This window comes from Heloderma suspectum, chromosome 3 (assembly GCF_057233095.1).
Source record: "Heloderma suspectum isolate Gila_16-S chromosome 3, 16-S_ref, whole genome shotgun sequence".
Lineage (NCBI taxonomy): Eukaryota > Metazoa > Chordata > Lepidosauria > Squamata > Helodermatidae > Heloderma > Heloderma suspectum.
Window position 1 is genome coordinate 91,360,321 of NC_139460.1, and position 18,449 is coordinate 91,378,769.

Genomic DNA, 18,449 nt, shown 5'->3' on the forward strand with positions numbered 1-18,449 from the left:
TGTAGTGACCAATGTTTCATCCATCAAATAATATTTAAGGCAAAATCCACTGGAGCTTTTGCAAAGCCTCTCCCATTTTGACCATATTGAAATGGGAGTAATTACTGAAGATATCGTATTCATTTCATCGAAACATGGGCAGAGACGCTTCTGATGACTTTCATTGCAAAAGAACTATCACTATATATACATTTTGGTTGTGCAAAACAACCTGTGCCTTATTCTTGTGTAACCTTTTTGCTTTGAAAATAAACATTTATAGCCAGGATATCATATTATATCCCAGAATCATGATGCTGCGCAATCCATTAAAAAAAAAAAAAAAGACAAACACAAACGATTTAGCATACCTTTGGTATTTTTTCTCTTAAAATCCAGTAACACAGCTGTAAGACTTTAAAATAGTAGTTTTTTAAAAATGTCTTCAAGTATTTGTAAGAGATAGAGCAGCAAGTCCATTTCTTTTTAGACAGTTTTGCATTTCAGTTCACTTATATGCCAACATCAAGCCATACAAAAAAAGTCATAATGAACACATTTGCAACCCAATCATAAATTAATTTACATGGAAGCAAGTCCCATTGATTATAATGGGCCTTTATTCCAAGGAAATGGGTCTAGGATCACAATTATAGTGCTTAAAATAAAAATGAAATAATTCATGTGTAAATTAATCTCTAGCCATCAGTATATAATAAGCTTTTGTAACAGAAGCTAGAACTTGCCCAACATAACTGGAAATTGTTGCTTCATTTCAACAACTTTTTTTTTTGCATATTGGACTTCAGAAGGTTGTATCCCAAACACCACAATTGTAGCTTATTTAAATCACTGGTCCATACCAAGAGCAACATCACTTGTCCAAATGAACTCTCTTCATTTATTGAATAAAACACAGTGATGGTATTAGTACCAGGTTTTGCTTCAAACAGAGCTTGCTTTTGGTAGTCCAAAATCAAGCTACATATTCCAAAGCAAATACCCTATAAAGTCAGAATGTTTCAGACAGGTAATTTCAATAAGGAATGCATATATAATAAAATAGATAAATTAAAGAGTGATATAACTTGACAGTAAGGAAATGGGGAGTTCAGTTTTTGATAATTTAAGTGGCAAACCATTTGAAAACTTAAATACGTGCATCCCTTAACGTATTTAATTCCAAAATGGAGCTGAGAAAGAAAAAATGCTCTACATAATATTATCCTTCATGTTGTTATGATGGAATACATTTGTCTAATAAGTTGTAGGCTCCCCAAGGTAAGCTGCCGCATTGGCAATGTAGTTTCCTCATTTCATGGAAGTAAGAACATAAATTTTTAAATAGTTTGTTGAATATATCACCTTAGGGGAAAAAAAGGTTTTATCATGGTATATGCACAGAAAATTAAATTTAGATTCTCATTAAGTAACTGCGTAAGTTACTAGTTTGAATGGTTAATGCCTATTAAAAGCAAGTTAATATACACAAGTTTAGCAATTACTATATCAGGCTGCCCTATTCAGCATTTTATTCCTCCATAAATATTCTAAGGCTGCTATCCACTGCACTCTTACCTGGGAGTAAGCCCTATTGCATACAGCAGGATTTGCTTGTGAGCAAGTATGTCTAAGATTGCACTGTAAGGGCACAATCCTATGTATATTTAGACAGAAAAAAACCCTAGAACTCCCAACACCCCCCTGCCCACATGGTTCCTTGGGGCATGCGAGGAGGTGTAGGACTTTTTTCCATTCTAAAGATGCATCAGATTTACACCCTAAATGTATTTCCCAGTTCAGATCCTCTGGATCAAGATTTCTTGCTCTTTCCACTTTTTCCCCAACTCAATACCCTGTTTAGAATTTGTATTGCTACTCTTCTCCATATTATATTACTTTTTTAAAATGCATTCCATGATATTCCACTGTTAACATACATTCATGCAGACAGTCGGCCACTATTAACTTCCTGGTACTCTTATGTTCAGTTCCAAGTTAAAAACACATTTTAAACCTGATTACTAGAAGTAGTGTTTTAGACCAATGTCCACTGATTTCAATAATTTCAATTACAAGTAAGCATGGAGATCTGAGGCCTTATTCTCTGCACCTTAAAATAGCCATAAAGCTTCCTTCACCAATTCCACATCCATGCTTTGTTGTCTAGCCTCTTCCATGGACCACAGCATTAGTGAATCTCATTAAGCATATGAGAGTTCATATTTCTGTAAACACTTGGTCATGTGCAGGTCATATAATTTGGCATGTACTAGGTTTTATGCATATGGTTCAGCTGATGTGCCATTCAGTTTGCTCTTGCTCTTGCTCTTGAAGAGACCTTTCTTGTTCAGAATGCGTGTTAGGGTTCCCCCCTTTTTTTGAGTACCGTCAGACACAGGCTGCTGTAAGTAGATGAGGTCATTATGTGACTGGCTCATTCCTGGGTCTTTTTGATGGTGGCGTCGGAGGAAAAACAACTTTGCACTCTTTTTAAATATTCCACCTGCAATAGTGAAGATGTAAAAATGTTTTAACTGGAAATAATTTATTAAGTTACCTTTATTTGAAATAGTGATATTCCCTAAGCAAAGCACTTGCCCCATTTCATCCCAATCCCATTTTTTATGTATTACATTTCTATACCACCCAATAGCTGAAGCTACTTATTATTGTTGTTGTTATCATCATTATCATCATCATCTCCTCCTCAGCATTTACTACAGAAGCAAAACAAATATTAAAATTAAATTTTAGTCAATCTACTAAAACACCAGGGGTAATACTTAGCATGTATATATCTCTTTCAGCATCTAAAGTACTTCAGCTCAGTAATCCTTATAATAACCCTACAAAGATGGTTCATGATTGTTCTCTCCACAGGGGTGGGGGCTGAGGCTACGATGGTGGTTTTCTGAAGGCCAGTGATTGGTTCACTGCTCACACGTTCAGCACTACATCACTACTCAGAACTAGTGATTGAAATATCTCAGTAGCAGTTTGCCTGGCAAGTATGTGCAAGTGTATTAAATTAGTAGTATCATTTCAGAGCATTCTTGAAAGTAGAACAGAAATGCAACATGCAGATTTCCCATCAAAATAGAATTATGAGACAATGGTAAAATCTGAGAGAAATTTAAATCATTTCATGCAAGTGTAACTTTCATGCAAAAAAGTTACCCATCTCTAACAAGCATACATAATAAAGCTGTGAAGGAAAAGATTCTATATAGTAAGTGTTCCCTTGTTTGGATAAGGTGAGCGTTCAAGTGGCAAACATTTCTCAGCTGTCTGTTTAGAAATAGGCCTTTTCTTGCCAAAGTTAAACACCTAATCCCGTGGGTTTCAAAAGGAGAGCTAGGCATATTCTTCAATCTCTCCTTTAGAAATTAAAGGAAGTTCAAAGCATTTAGCTTTAATTGGATCATGTCCTTAGTGACTCAAGCTCCAATTATAAGAATATTAAACCAGGAAATAAGACCTACTAAACTTTTACTGCAGAGTAAACTGGCTCAGGATTGGACTACTATTATAGAAAAACACAACTCTGATGCTTTCTTTTCTCTGGATTTGTTCTTGAAGTCAGCAAAACATATTCAATGACAGTGGTGCTAATTCATCTTTTTAAGGCTATGATATCTGGAGTAAACGTTCAGTATTACTTTCTGGAAATGTTTTTAGGTTCCTTTTATTTTCATAATGCATTCAAATATATTTACGCCTTTAGGTATAGACAGACAGTATATCATATGAGAAGTGGAAAAGGAGTAAGTGCAATGGAATCATGCTATTGGGAGAAAGAATGAGATAATGTTCTCTTTGTCATATGGCTTTATGCATTGAGATACAAAGAGGTATCTCACAAAATGGAAATCCAGTTCTAAATGAAGGATTCCCTTTAGCATGTTAATGCTAGTTTTTGCAAATATAGTGGTTACATAAATAGACAGTATGAACGAGCACTAGGGCGATACAAGCCTTTCTATCATGACTTAGAGCTCTAGTCTAACTTAGTTTAGAATTGCCACCCAGAGGAGAGCTTCCCCCTCCCAAAGCTATTTGCTTATTTGCATATGTTGAAATGTGTGCAGTAGTTTTTACCAGAACTATGCTAAAAATTACCAAGGGCAAGAAATGGCCAGTTCCATTTCAGACCCCTGACTGAGCCAGGATTCATCTTGTCCCTCTTCCTTCCTCAGCCTCTTAGTCAATGTTAGTTATCTCTGTGGCTTCTCATCTATCATACTGAGCAACACTACTGAAAGCCTGAGTACCAGGGGACTGTTAACTAGCCATTCATTTTAGAAGTTCTTTGGAAGTTTTAACATTAAGACCACATCCCAGTTCTTTGCCTTATTTTGCGGGCTATGCTATTCTTGAGTTTGGGGGGGCTTTTGTCTGTTATTTTTATGATGGCTTAAAACTCTTTGATGACTTGGGAGATGGTAGCTTGGGGGGCTGGAGGAGGTCTACTATGATAAAACATGAAAAGCTGTATCCTATGTTTGAGAATTAGCTGGAGTCCAACAAAATTATTGGTATTTACACTAGAAGTTATACTGCTAACTTCTTTTTCTTTATGATAATACAGCCTATTAATCTAGATTTTAAACTGTTTTGAATTATCACACCACTATCCTCAATTTGGTGGGGTTGGGAGGATGCAAAACCATCATATGATGTGAAAAAACTTTTATTAGATCACTATCTTCACAATTCCAGCTGAGGGCTTATTCTGGGCCTCTGGGATTTAGACCTGTAACCCATGATCAAACACAGAACAGTCCACCATGGCACGTGTGGCCACCGTTTTGAATATGCAACCCCACTTGGGGGGTTGTCATGTCATGCAAACCCGATGAGCATTGGTTATGCGAGGGTTAAACAACCTTCATATAACCCATGGTCTGCAATATGGTCCCTGCAGGCATGTGGCTCATCATGGGTTAAATCCAAACCCAGTCAATGAAACACCAATAATAATTGTAATAGAGCCTGAATCATGTGCAGAACAGAGTACTTTGCCTTCACCACTAACCCACCGCAACCAAGCCAAACACATCTGGGATTGGAAAGAAGAGCTTCCAGGGTAGCTTTCCATACTGGGTGGCAATGATGGGATTTGCAGTCCAACACATCTGGAGGGCACAAAGGTGGGGAAGGCTGTTCCAGGATAAAGGATATGGTTGTCCAAGCTGGCTTGGGCCCAATCACCTCTCATTTAATGATTTGTGGTCAGTTCTTCATTTATAAAAGGATATGCCAGGAGGCCAAGTCATGCAAGGAAAGGTTTTGTAAACCAATCCCTGTAATTTTCCCCTTTGAAAATACAGAAAGTGCCTGCTTATATGCACACACGCCTTTAATCTGACCAATACGTGCGTGTTTTGTTGTCTTGATCCAAGAGCTAAGTATATAAACTCTCAAGGCATGGTCTTGAGAGAAAATGTTCTCTTCCCTTGGGAGCCTCTGCTTACATGGGCCTCTGGAGCATGCTGTATTTCCATAATGAATGAGTTCTAGATACAGCTGGACTTAGTATGCAGATTGCGTGGACTGCAGCCTAGAATGACAAGTATTTTGAAAGATCTACATTCTAAACTATATCTGACGGTAAGAGCCCTATGTTTTCTGATGCAGGCCTGCCCCAATCTCATCTGAATGGGGTAAAGATGAGATTTAGAGCATTGACAGGTAGGGAAGTTGGAGAAATCTGCAATAGAACCAAATGAGTTCAGATTTTGATGAATCCGATCAGCAGATTCCACAGCGGACCAGCCTTCCCCGTCGGGTGGATTCTGGGATTTGCAGACCATTTTTCTAACTTTTCCAATTTTGTGCAAATTTCATCATTGAAAAATATGCAAAAAATAAAAAACACTGACCAAAAATGTGCATTTCCTCATAGGCTAAAGCGTGAAAATGCACATTTGGTGGGGATTTTGCACATTTTGGTGGAATTTGCACATTTTCACACATGCAAATTTGTGTAAATGCGCATTTGCACAAATTCAGAAACTTTAAAAAATCCGATTCCATCAATGGACAGACAACAGAACAAAAGGCACCGGACAATCCATGGAACACAGATGGAACGGATTTTACACACTCCATATATCCCTGCTGAACGGGCAGGCTGGCAGAAGGAGCTGAATCCTCCCTGTCCCCATCAGCAGTGAAGCTAGGGCTGGAATCTGGGACCCTCTCAGCCCATGGGTGCCCCAAATGAACACCCAGGGAGCACCAGGTGATGGAGCAGTGCCAACCAGGCCCTGCACCAGCACCTGCTCGCCACAGCATCCTTTCTTATTTTTATACATTTTAGGGAGCAGCCAACTGGGTGACTGGATATATACCTGGTTACAGATACTCATTTTTTTATTTTTTATTTAAATATATACAGTATATATTACTCTTTTCTACAACAAATTGATGCTTATTTCCAAATAAATGTATTTAGGAACTGTTCAACAGAAGCAAACCCTATTTTATTGCTATACTCATGAAAGTGCTATACTTTGAGCTTACAATACAAGACTGCACATACTAACCAGTTGTGAAGCATGGAATAGGTGGGGAGGGAAAAATTCTAGTTGTGTGCTTCACAACTGAAGTAATATACTTCGCCATCTAAAAGGGACCCTGGAAGATCATGGTCCAGAACCTAAAATGAGCTAGCTGCACCATTGCTCGCCATCTTTCCCTCGGCAGCTCCTCTTCCCAGGAGCTCCACCTCAAGCCTACTTCTGCTATCTGAACTAGTCAGAGGGAGGAATGTCTTTGGGGAAGAGGGCAAAAGCAGCAATCCAAGGAAGGGTTCGAACACTAGCCATGTGTTTTTCTGGCACTTTGTCAGAAAGTGCCCCCATTTTAGATGCTGTTGGGGATGCTCTACATTTGAAGAACCAGGACTGCCACCATCACATGTTGTTTGAGGCCTCAGATAGAATGTTATTGCATATTTAGGATTTCCAAGTGTTATAGGTGAGAAGACAAGGGGTTTTATCCAACCCTGCAGCCCCCCATGCACCCCCCAAATTTGCTCAGCAGGGTAGGGAGATGTTCCAGAACAATTTTGGAAGGCACAGGGGAGGGGGCTGCAGGGGGTAGGAGAACAAGGGGAAATCTTGTTATACTTGCAGGACATTGGATTTAAGCCAGTTACTTCAATTTTCCTGTGGAAGTTCACTTTGCATAAACGAACACGTTTGCAAGCGAAGCGTAGTCTTAGAACTGCAGCCTATTTTAATAACTATGTCTATGAGCGTGTTTTGGAGGAGAAATAGGCGTAACAAACGAGAAACAGAAGCAAGTTTTTAAAAAAGTTTCATTGTTACATTAAGTGTCCCACAGTAAAGCTACAGGCTCTTAAGGATAAGACAGAAAGAATTTACTGCGTAGGCAATTAATTCTGGCTGTCATAGTGGTCCACTTATGTTTACAAAGAGAATGGGTAAGAAAGGTGAAGTCAGAAATATAGGTAGGAGGCAAAAATAATGAAGATTTAAAAGATGCAAATGGTAAGTTAGACAGAATTTTGTAACAATTGCTTAGAACCTGAAGTTGTGGACAGTATGCTATTCAGCACAAGTGCTAACTTAAATTGCATTGCACTAGTATAAGGGCACAATCCTATGCCTGTTTAGACAGAGAAAAGGCCTATAACTCCCAGCATTCCCCAGACAGAGAAAAGGCCTATAACTCCCAGCATTCCCCAGCTGGCTGGGGAATGCTGGGAGTTATAGGCCTTTTCTCTGTCTAAACAGGCATAGGATTGTGCCCTAAGTGACCTCTAGCACAATGCTAATAGTGTTGGCTGGCATGATGCGTTTCCCTGGAAAATCCATCATGCCAACCAACACTGTTGACATTGGGCTAGAGGCTGCTTACGGTAGTACAATGACATTTATGTTAGTGCTAGCGCCAAATTGGATACTGCCCTGTTTTTAAAACGTTAATATTTGTCAAACTATTTTTCCTTAGAAAAGAACTAGTTTTCCCATTTAAAAAACATATTGAACTTTTTAAAACTAAGAGCAAAAAAAATAGTGAACCACACTGTAATGCTATCACTCTGTTAATTTTATATAGTAAAATATATATAATGTCCACAGTGACACTTGTAAATTTTTCCATCAAAGCTCACACTATATGAATGAATGACAGGTTTTCCCCTTGCTCTTTGCAGTTCTGTTAGGACTTAGGGCTGCTTCTCATACTATCTTGTATGATGTCACATACCCACTTAAAATTAGTATTACAGGTCTTTTAGAGTGTTTGGTTCACAGATAATGCTAACTCGTGGTTTACTTAGCCTGTGGGTTGTTTAATGCTGGGTTGTCCTGATGTGTGAACCCAGTTGCACTAACAAACCATGAACAACCCAGAAGGAGAACCCATGGTTTGTTGTTGGGTTGTGAACTTTGGGTTGTTTAAATCATAGGTTAAATCATACGTCTAAACCTAGAACTGTGGGTTGTTCATGGGTTGTTTCTTCAGGCTACAGAAACAACGAGCAAGAGCGGTCAAAAAATCCCAGTGGCTCTACATGCCAGTACTACAGTGCTGCAAAGGCTTTTGGGATACAAAGAGGGAGTGGGTGAAGGTGGAGGGAAACAAACAACTCAGAGATTGAGAAAACAAACCACAGTTTGTTTGACTGTCTGCCAGACAAATCCTGGGCAGGTCAACAAACCATGGGTTAATCATGCGTTAAATAAACCATGGGTTAGCATTATTACAAACCAGGTAATTGTGGGTAATTTTAATTACTGTTGGGTAACAGTGATATGTGTATGTTGCACACAATTTTAAAAGACAATGCATAGCATTCTCACAGGTTATAGGGTACAGTGCCAATACATACTGCATAATAAGGGCTTGAACACACTTATTTGGAACATCTTAAAAGCTGTTCTTTAAATTATAAAAATTAGACTGTGCCTGTAGTGTCAGTGTGTTATTAAGTACAACTTAAATGAAAGAGACAAAGCTGTGGACATTTTTACAAGAATTTTCACTCTACAATCACTGTAGAGTAAGACATGAAGAAAATGGGGAACTGCAAAAAAAAAAAAAAAGATGATCAAATCTACACATTTAAAAAGCTGGGTGGATGAGTGCATGCAAGTATCATTTCTTAGAAGCCCTTTTATGTAGATACTTTTGCCAAGACTATACTTTCAAGTGTGCTACCTTATTTATAAGTTACCTTGTAGCCGAAGCTCTCAGGTTGTCAATTGTCACATGTTATAGGGTACAGTTCCAGTACACACTGATTATTAAGGCAGAGGGATGAAAGAACTTTACACAAAATCTTTATGTGTTGAAAACACTCCTTTTAATTTACAGATGAAAGCAGACTATGGGTGCTTCCAGATGGAGGCATTACCAATTAGAAGGCATTATGCAGCTATTCCGTCTTTTTCTCCTTAATGGATCTTTTGTGGTAAGAAAGACGACAGAAGAAGTGGTGGGAAACACAGGAGGAAGATAACAATGGCTGGACCCCTGTAAAATTCCATGAATGAGATAAGGTGTGGTGTAGTGGCGAGAGTGTTGGACTGGGAGCCAGGAGATCCGGGTTCCAGTCCCCACTCGGCCATGGAAGTTCACTGGGAGTCTTTGGGCCAGTCACAGACTCTCAGCCCAACCTACCTCACAGGGTTGTTGTTGTGAGGATAAAATGGAGAGGAGGAGGAGGATTGTGTATGCTGCCTTGAGTTCCTTGCAAGAGGAAAAAAGGTGGGGTATAAATGCAATGCAATGCAATAAATGCAATGCAATAAAGGTGATGGTGCGATAAAAGCCACATTTGGAAGCACCCATCATGACAACCAGAACAGTGGTGTGGCTGAGGTTTTAAAGCTTACTGATATCGTTACATTCTTAGAAGGTTAAAAAACTGTTTAAGGAGAGGACTCATTACAGACAAACCTTCAAGAGCAAATGCTATACCTTTGGATTTCTTCACAGTTCCAGATTCTGAGATGCTTATGGAGCTCCCAGACATCTTATCACAGTCTTGGTCTAGTAGTGCATTGCTGTGCCAGTGCTGACTACTGTCATCTAAGGTCCAGGCATCGTGGCTGTTTTGCTGGAGGTTTTCATGGGCAGGAATGGTTTGGGATGGAGACAGTGATAGTTTTTCATCAGAAGGGGACTGTGCAAGAGACCCTTCAACACTGGAAGTGTCATCTTGTTTATATGAGCCATCCATGGCTGCTGCATAGTCCATCATGAGCGCAGCTTCGCTATCCTGAGATAAGTTAGTCTGGAACAGTAAAAACAAATGCAGACAGCCAAGACACAACTGGTTGAGAACAACAGCTGGGATCCAAAAAGGTACTTAAGGCATGCTCAAGCCCTTGTGGGATTTTTTTTTTTTACCCTCCCCATTTTTTTTGAACAGGAGATCCTTCCCTTATATCAGAATCTACTTTTGGAAGTCCTATTGGTTTCAAAAGTGGGTTGCCACACAGCCTCAGGGCTGAAGGCTGCTGTGCGGGAAACACAAGTCCAAGTCCCTTAGTGACTAGGCTGGAGCAACAGGAGTGCTCGCAACTTGCAGACGTCTTTCTTCTATGAAACCCTTAAAGGTGCAGGAGCCTTGGCACCCTGTTGTTGTTGTTCAGTCGTGTCCAACTCTTCATGACCCCATGAACCATAGCACGCCAGGCTTTCTGTCCTCCACTCCTTGGCACCCTAGTCAGTAGATTATTTTTCCCATTCTCTTCCATCCTATCACTAGCACATGGCACCGCCTGTCTTAAGGCTATATGAGGTTTCATCCCAGCTTCACTGTCTCCTTGGCCCCGCCTGTCTTCAGCTATCTGCCTCCACCACCCATCATGTACTCAGTTCCCTGCTTTACAGCCCACTACCTATTCCTCCTGCTTCCTTTAACCACCCCAACATCAGCTAGACTCCCAAGCCCAGGATTCCTTCAGCCCCTTGTGTCCCTAGGCCCTGTAGGGTTTTCCCACAGCCCCCTTCTCCATTAGCGCCTCCTTTCCTCAACTGCCTATTTCCCCCACCTACCTTTTTATCGTATTTCTGTTTCTCAGATCACTTGCTGATGACTTGCTGATCTCAGACCTTAGCCATCTTGCTTTTGGACTGTCTTAACCCTCTTGGGATCTCTTCCCACATAGCCTTCTGATCCCTGTGCACATCACTATTCCAATGCAGGCTTTCCCCAGCCAAACTGCCCTTTCATTTCCCTCATAGAAGCTGGTCTGTTTGAAATAATTCTAATGCTGACAGCTTCATTTTCTCAGCAGAAAGAACATCTATGGTATCATAGCAGCACAGCCAGTGAATGCCAGAGGCTTCACTGTTGCCACAAAATCCCCTAGGGCTTTGCAACACAGATTCCAATACTGAGATTAGTAGAGGTTTCAAGTGCAAGCATAAAGTGAAGTTTTTATTAGGAGAGTTGTACACAGCATTTAGCTGACACAGCATTTTCTATGTCAGCTTTTGGGCAAAAGAAAGGCCAGCACCTATGATGCAAATTCTAAGTTTCATTTTAACTGTGGTGCAGTGAAGCACAGATTACTGCCTTCTCAGGTTTTACTACTTCATATGAGAAAACTCTAGCAACAGCCAATGTGACATTTCTGATGCTACTAGCATTCAAAAGGAATGCAAGCCTTTAAATGGCTGAGAAAAATCCAATATGTTTTAGATCAAAATACAATGCTAAATTGCATTATAAAATCAGTGTTTCTCAGAAATTCTAAATGAAAAAAAGAAATGAAACATCTTCATGTACAGTATTAAATTGCATGAAGTGTGCTCTGTTCAGGATGTTGAGCGATCTTACCTTTGATACCCCTGATATTATGATCGTGCTTTTCTTCCGGGGAGACTTGAGTTTTTGCTTTGCAGATTCACTTAGCTGTCGAATAGCTACTTCAGCAACAGGATCTGTGCCGTTCAACAGTAGTAACTCTGGAGGGAAAAAAAGCATGCTTAAAAGAATGACTAGATGCAAGCAATAACTGAATCAAAGCAAGAATGTTTCAGTAGAAGCAGAAAGTTAATTAGTTATGTAAACCAAGATTCAAGACCTTTTTTTTCCCCTGCTCTGCACTCCTTTGATTCAGCTCTGACCCTTATGTTTGAATTGTGTCTATGGAGGCTGATCAAGTTTCAAAAGTACAGACACGATGTTTTAACATTTTTTGAACTCACTCTGAGCTGCACTGTAGTATAGCAACATGTAGGGTTTAAATGACAACAGATTGTGCAAGAAACTGCCTTATACCAAGTCAGACCAATTGGTCTATTATAGCCCAGTCTTCTTCATTACCAGAGGGAGATCTGCTTTTCCATTCCTACTGGTCAATATAATTAGAGGTGCCATTACTTAGAAGCTGGAGCCACACACATATAATGCAGATTTTCACTCTGTGCTGCTTCCCAAAAATGTTGCAAGAGGTAGCCATGAGGACTGCTTATGTTGTTCCACACTTTATCATTTATATCCTGCTCATTTGCTAGAACACCAAGTGGTTTGTGTGTTGCAGAGCGTGTTGGTCATGACAATAGCTGCATATTTGCTCAAAGGGGAAAGTAAAAGTAGAGGTAATAAGTAGAGGCTAGGGGAGAAACTCCTACTACACCCATAAGATGCCACAATATGCTTCCTTTAGCAAACAACAATTCCATTAGCACATGACATATTCTGGAGGCACCTCATGCAATCTCCACAGCCTTACTGATATCTGCCATGGGAGCTGGTTGCAGTGTCTAGATGACACATGGTAGCAGCCATAAGATGTTTCACCTCTCCTTCAACACATTCCCTTTATGAGTTACTCATATTTTTATTTTATTTCATTTCTATAGCCGAAGCTCTCTGGGCAGTTCACAAAGCTCTCTGGGTGGTTCAGAAAGAGTACAAGTTGTACTCTTAGCTGCAGAATAATGGCCTTGCAAGATAAGGTGCTAGAAAATGCCACAAGAATTCTGTCACATTTTTCCCATTAATAGAGAAGCAAGAATGAAGCACTGGGCATCAGCATCATCTCTATGGTTTTAAACCAAAATGTTCAATTTTAAAACCATTTTTACTTCTGGGGACTATTTTAAAACTGGAAACTTTTTAAATAGAAGATGTTATCACCTCCTGGAAGATGCTTCCCCCCACCCCCCTTATATTTTTCAGGATGTGAAAGTTTTTCATGAGACTACATCATGACAAGGATATTCATGAGAAAATTCACTGCACTGTGACTTCCACCTCAAAAGCAGTCATGTGAACCACCCATATGCAAGTGAAATGTTTGCTTGTCACATGTTTATAATAGCACAACTGTCTGAAGATTTTGTGGACTTAATTTCACCCTAGGCACCACAAAAAATGAAAACAAAAACAAAAAATTTACCTGTATCTGAAGAAGATAAGGCTTTGCTTACAGAAACTTTCCGACAACAGATTGCTTGAACAGACAAATCCTTTTCAATCACCTTCATTTTAGCAGGACTTTGCACTGGTGAATCTGATACATAAGATAATTCAGTTATTTTCTCATTTACACATTTCAAAAGTATGTTCCTTAATATAGGCCAAATTAGACAAGACATGAGAATTCTATAAAGGAAGAAAGGGGGGATATAAACACACATAGATGAAGATCCACAACTGAATCTCCTGACACCTCTTTTAAAGCTTAAAAGCAGCTGTGAGGGCTTCCAAATTGAAATGGGGTCTTGGCAGTGGAGTAGGCATTTTTAACCCTTTCTTCCCAAGCTGGTTCCTGATCAAAATCCTACCCCAAAATGAAAAGCTTTGCCAAGGGAGACAGGTACCCATATCGGAAGGCCTCACAGACAAACAGCTAACACTTCTGTGTTTTAACTCAGGATTTGTCTTTGAAGTTTCTACTCCACATGTTATGAATGGAGAAGCTGGCTAGGAGTTCAAGTAGTATAGAACTGGACATTTTTGACAATTTGTAAAAGTAGAATCAGGATAACTTTATAGGTGCCTGGTTTGGATCACTAGTGTTTGCAATTTCTCTCACTGCACAATCTTTTGTTTTGAAAGTGAACTGATATTTACAGCACACACTATGCTTTTTATACCATAGTAAGATTATTATTCATGCCCACCACATCTTGCTACTTTTAGGCCAAAGGACTGAAAGTCAAGTTTAAAACAGATTTTTAAAACAGACACATCATAAATGAGTAATAGTAACAATATATCTTCTAGATTGCTTACAATAAGATTTTACTTGCATATTCAATCGTGATTATGGGTGTGCATATATACTTTGATAGTCTCAAGATTGAAGAAAATCGATGGCTCTATAATTTAACACATGCTACAGCCCTCTTTCTTCTGCTTTCTTGTCTACTCTACAACAGAACTGACAAACACACCCAAAGTCCCCTGATGTCATAGAAATATTTTTAAACTTTTAATTTTCTTATTTTTGGTCAGGAACTTTGGCCCACAATGCATCTCTTGGAAAAACATCTTGGTAAACAGTGCTCAGTAAATATTTTAAAGTTATCCATGCACAAAAATAAAAAAGTTAAAGGCTGTGAAAGTTGTCATGTCAGTAGCTTTGTCACAATGTTTTTGAAGATTTCCCCCCCCCACCCCGTGCCTATCACCTTGGAAAGGATATGAGAAGAACTGCATTCTCTCCTGTGCTGATGATACTACTGAAAATAAGGAAATATTTCACTATTCAACAATACACTTGGGATAATAGCTAAAAACAGGTATCTTACAGCTAAAACAATAAAGTACTAATTTTTAAACTCGGAATGAAACCATTGTATTAAAGCTAGCTACAGAAGTAATTATAGATTATATTGGTGCAGGATTTGGCTTTGTGTAAAGCGATCAGGTACCAGGACCACAGGTAAAATCAACAATATGTGTCAGGGCTTCCATTAAAAAATTAACTGTACCAAACAAGTAAAAAAAAATCAAGCTTCAGGAAGAAGCCAGAATTTTCTTCTGCTTTTTCACCTGAATGCAGAACAGAAGATCTCCCTTCAATTAAAGGTTTGGCTTTCACAGCAGTAACAGTAGTGACTACCGTCCCACAAGGCATCACAGTTCGATCCTTCTCTATTTTTGCAACAGGAACCTTGGCAGGAGCTTGCAAGGATCTAAACTCTGAAGGTTCTATGTATAAGAACTGGAGAAAGAGAAAAATTCAGTTTTTAAAATTCAAATAAGGACAGTTCAGAAGGAGTGTGATGAGAGAGAAGGAGAGAGAGAGAAGAAGCCAGCTATAAATTTAAAAATTCTACCTCTGCTAAGACAGATCCTACTGTAGAGCTTCTACTACTCCTGAGCTGACTGCTGAGTGCAAAACTTCTGTGTCCAGAAGGCTGTTTCCTGAACAAATCCAAAGGTACAGTAGCTAAAGCTGAAAAGCCACCTAAACAAAACAGAAGTAGTGCATTAACATCTAGTCTTGAATAATCAATATTGAAGGTTATGTTAAGAACAAGCTCTGATTCAAACCCTTTGGGGCATTTCAAATTGAAAACTATAATTACCTTAGGAAAAAAGCAGAAGAGAAGGAGCTAATTTGCACTAAGAGTTTTCCACGATACTGTTCTTGCACTTCACAAAACCCAAGCTTAACTCTTCAACTCCTTGACTAAAGAATGGAAGCACTGGGCTGTCAGTTTCTGGGAGCCCTTTATTTATTATTTTAATGAAAGATTTTCAAAAAATAAAGAAAACATAACAGTTTTCACCTCCCCCTCCCTCCCAATAAAGAGGCATAGTAGAGTTACTGATAACATAACCACCTTAAGATGACAAATGGAGACATGGACACCGGAGAGAGTAATCATAAATGTTAATGAGTCACATGGTGATAGGTTTTATCCAGAACAATTACGATTAAGAAAAAGTAGTTGAATTGAAAGATCAAATTGACAATAAAACACACAAGAAACACTTTGCCTTAAAAACTATCCAGCTGGATGTGTTTAGACATATGTTGTCTCCATGTGTATTGTCCGTGTGTTTTTATGTAAATGTTTTTAAACTTTGTATACTGTATTTTAATGGTTTTTGTAAACTGCACAAAGAGCTTTGGCTATGGGCAGTATAGAAATATAATAAATAATAATACTAATAAAGCTTAATTTTTCTTCATGTGAGAGCTACCTGGAAAAATTACTTGGAAGTTTTGAACATGATGGGATTTGTTCAAAACAAAGTCTGAATGAATACTTTTATTAACAGTTTCAATCTCTTCTGCTTCAGGAATGGGAAACACATGCAGCCATGCAAATCTTGACAAGATCTGACCACAAGAACAGCCACCACAGGAATCTGTTCATGCAATCTATTTCTCTTCATCCTTATGAGGGAAGCATAAGTAGGAGAGATGATTTCCCCCATTTAGATCTGTATCCTTTTTTCTATGGTAGCATCCATTTCTCTTCTAGCAGAGAAATGGAACACAAATGCCCAGATAGATGTTTACAGGGCAGATGATAGATCAGATGTGTAGATTTCAGGGGGTTCCCTCAAGAATGTGACAGGCTGAAATAACCACATACAAGAGGGGAGGAATCAAGAGGGGAGGAATCAGAGCCACCAGCCTACTCTAAGAAGAGGTGGCCAGGTTCAGCTCTTCAGTGGAAAACAGTTAAGCTTCTTAAAGGTTTCATGGAAGACCCTTTACAAAAATTACAAGATTACAAAATTGTTATTTCCTGAAGAAGTATTGGATCCTTGATAGGACTTAAGATGTTAAATGGTCTCACAGCTTTGTACATCCCAGGAATTATGAGATCACCCATGATCCATCTATAGATTACTCAGTCATTAACGGACAGGTCAGCACCTTATTAGAAAGGTTTGTAAAATAAAAATGACACATATACAATTAATTATCTGCAATACTTACTATCTAATTCCCCATTTTCTACAATCTTTACTTGCAGGTCTTTTGATCTGGCATTTAATTCACTGGGAACAAACAGGACAGCATTTTAAGAGAGTATTCAAACAAGCATATACTTCCATATTTTGCAATATAGGCTACCAACTGCAGTCACTCTACAGTTAAAGGCACAAGTGCCCTGCCAGAAAAAAAAGCCAAGTCACTCCACTTATTGGAGCAAAAGCCACCAAATTTACCAAATATTAAAGATCCTATTTTGACCATGGTACTACAGAAACTCTGGGGTTTTGATTAAGTTGATAACTACAAAGAAAATGTAACCCTACACATTTAATTGCTCTTTTTTATAATCTGAACTGCAATCCTAAACCCACTTGCACAGGAGTAAGACCCGCTGAACTCAATGGGACTTACTTCTGAGTACACATGTATAGGACTACGCTGTTAGAGTTATTGAGTGAAAGATTTTACGCATATAGAAGAAAATTGTACAAACAGCATATGCCTTCCCATCCCAAAATGACATATGTATTCAGCTACAGTTTCACTACCCACACCACTATGATTCTGGTCTTCCCCACCCCGAAACCAAGGGTCTTTCCACATAGTAACAGTAATGCAGATTTAAGTGTTATCCCTCCCTCACACTCCACACCAATCTGGGAATAGGCCATGGATGTGTAACCTGCAGCCCTCAGTCCTAATTTCACAAGCCCTCTGGAAAGAGTGATCCATTCCTCCTCCAGCAGCCTACTGTGTAGGGAGGAAGAGAAAAAAGGGGATGGGAGAGAGAAAGGGTGCCCCCAGCCACTTTAGCCCTGCCCGTCACAAGCATGCAGTCCCCAACAGATTCAAGGGAGGGGCCATAGCTCAGTGGTAGAGCACGTGCTTTGCATGCAGAAGGTCCCAGTTTCAGTCCCTGGCATCTCCAGGTAGGTCTGGAGGAACTCCCTGGAGAGCCACTGCCAGTCAGTGCCAACAATATTGGGATAGATGGACCAATGGTCTTAGGATCAAGCAGCTTCCTACCCCCAGGGGAATATCACATTAGTAGAGTAGAACAAGCAAACTGAACTTGAATCTCCCAGATTAGAGGAGCAGAGAAGCCCAGTAAGGAGAAGGCTCAATGTGTGGTTCATTATATCTGGGCAAAACCTGTCCTCTCACTGCCTGAAGCCCAAGTCTCTCTTTTAAACATACTTCTGGATGCACACTCTCCTGCTTGAGTTAGATGAGTACCTTTGTGCTATACAATAAGGGGGAGAATATATCAAAATTTACAAAATGGTACAGGGGTGAAGAGAAAGAGAAAAAAACTAGGTGCTGTATCTTTTGTCATAAGTCAAGTCAATGGGTGTCCTGCGGGTAACAGAGCCTACAGAATAGGGATGGCATCCGCTGGAAGAATGGCATTTTCCTATCATCTATATCAACTTTCCCCACTTTCCCCAACCTGGTGCTCTCCAGATGTTTTTGGACTACAACTCCTGCAAGCCCAGCTAGCATGGCCAATGGTCAGGGGTGATGGAATTTATAGTTCAAAACATCTGGAGGACACCATGTTGGGGA

The 18,449-nt window shown here is 39.5% G+C and overlaps 1 protein-coding gene across 1 annotated transcript in view; it reads right to left on the bottom strand.

Moving 5' to 3' along the window:
* Positions 1-335: 335 nt before the first annotated feature.
* The window catches only part of C2CD2 (C2 calcium dependent domain containing 2), a 50,652-nt gene continuing 32,538 nt past the window's right edge, over positions 336-18,449 (bottom strand). The window contains exons 8-14 of the mRNA XM_084843791.1: positions 16,884-16,945; positions 15,262-15,392; positions 14,975-15,146; positions 13,374-13,487; positions 11,807-11,934; positions 9,937-10,252; positions 336-2,485 (exon numbers count right to left, since the gene is read on the bottom strand). Coding sequence (XP_084699917.1) covers positions 2,259-2,485; positions 9,937-10,252; positions 11,807-11,934; positions 13,374-13,487; positions 14,975-15,146; positions 15,262-15,392; positions 16,884-16,945 — 1,150 coding nt within the window. The 3' untranslated portion in view covers positions 336-2,258. The remainder of the gene's footprint in view (positions 2,486-9,936; positions 10,253-11,806; positions 11,935-13,373; positions 13,488-14,974; positions 15,147-15,261; positions 15,393-16,883; positions 16,946-18,449) is intronic.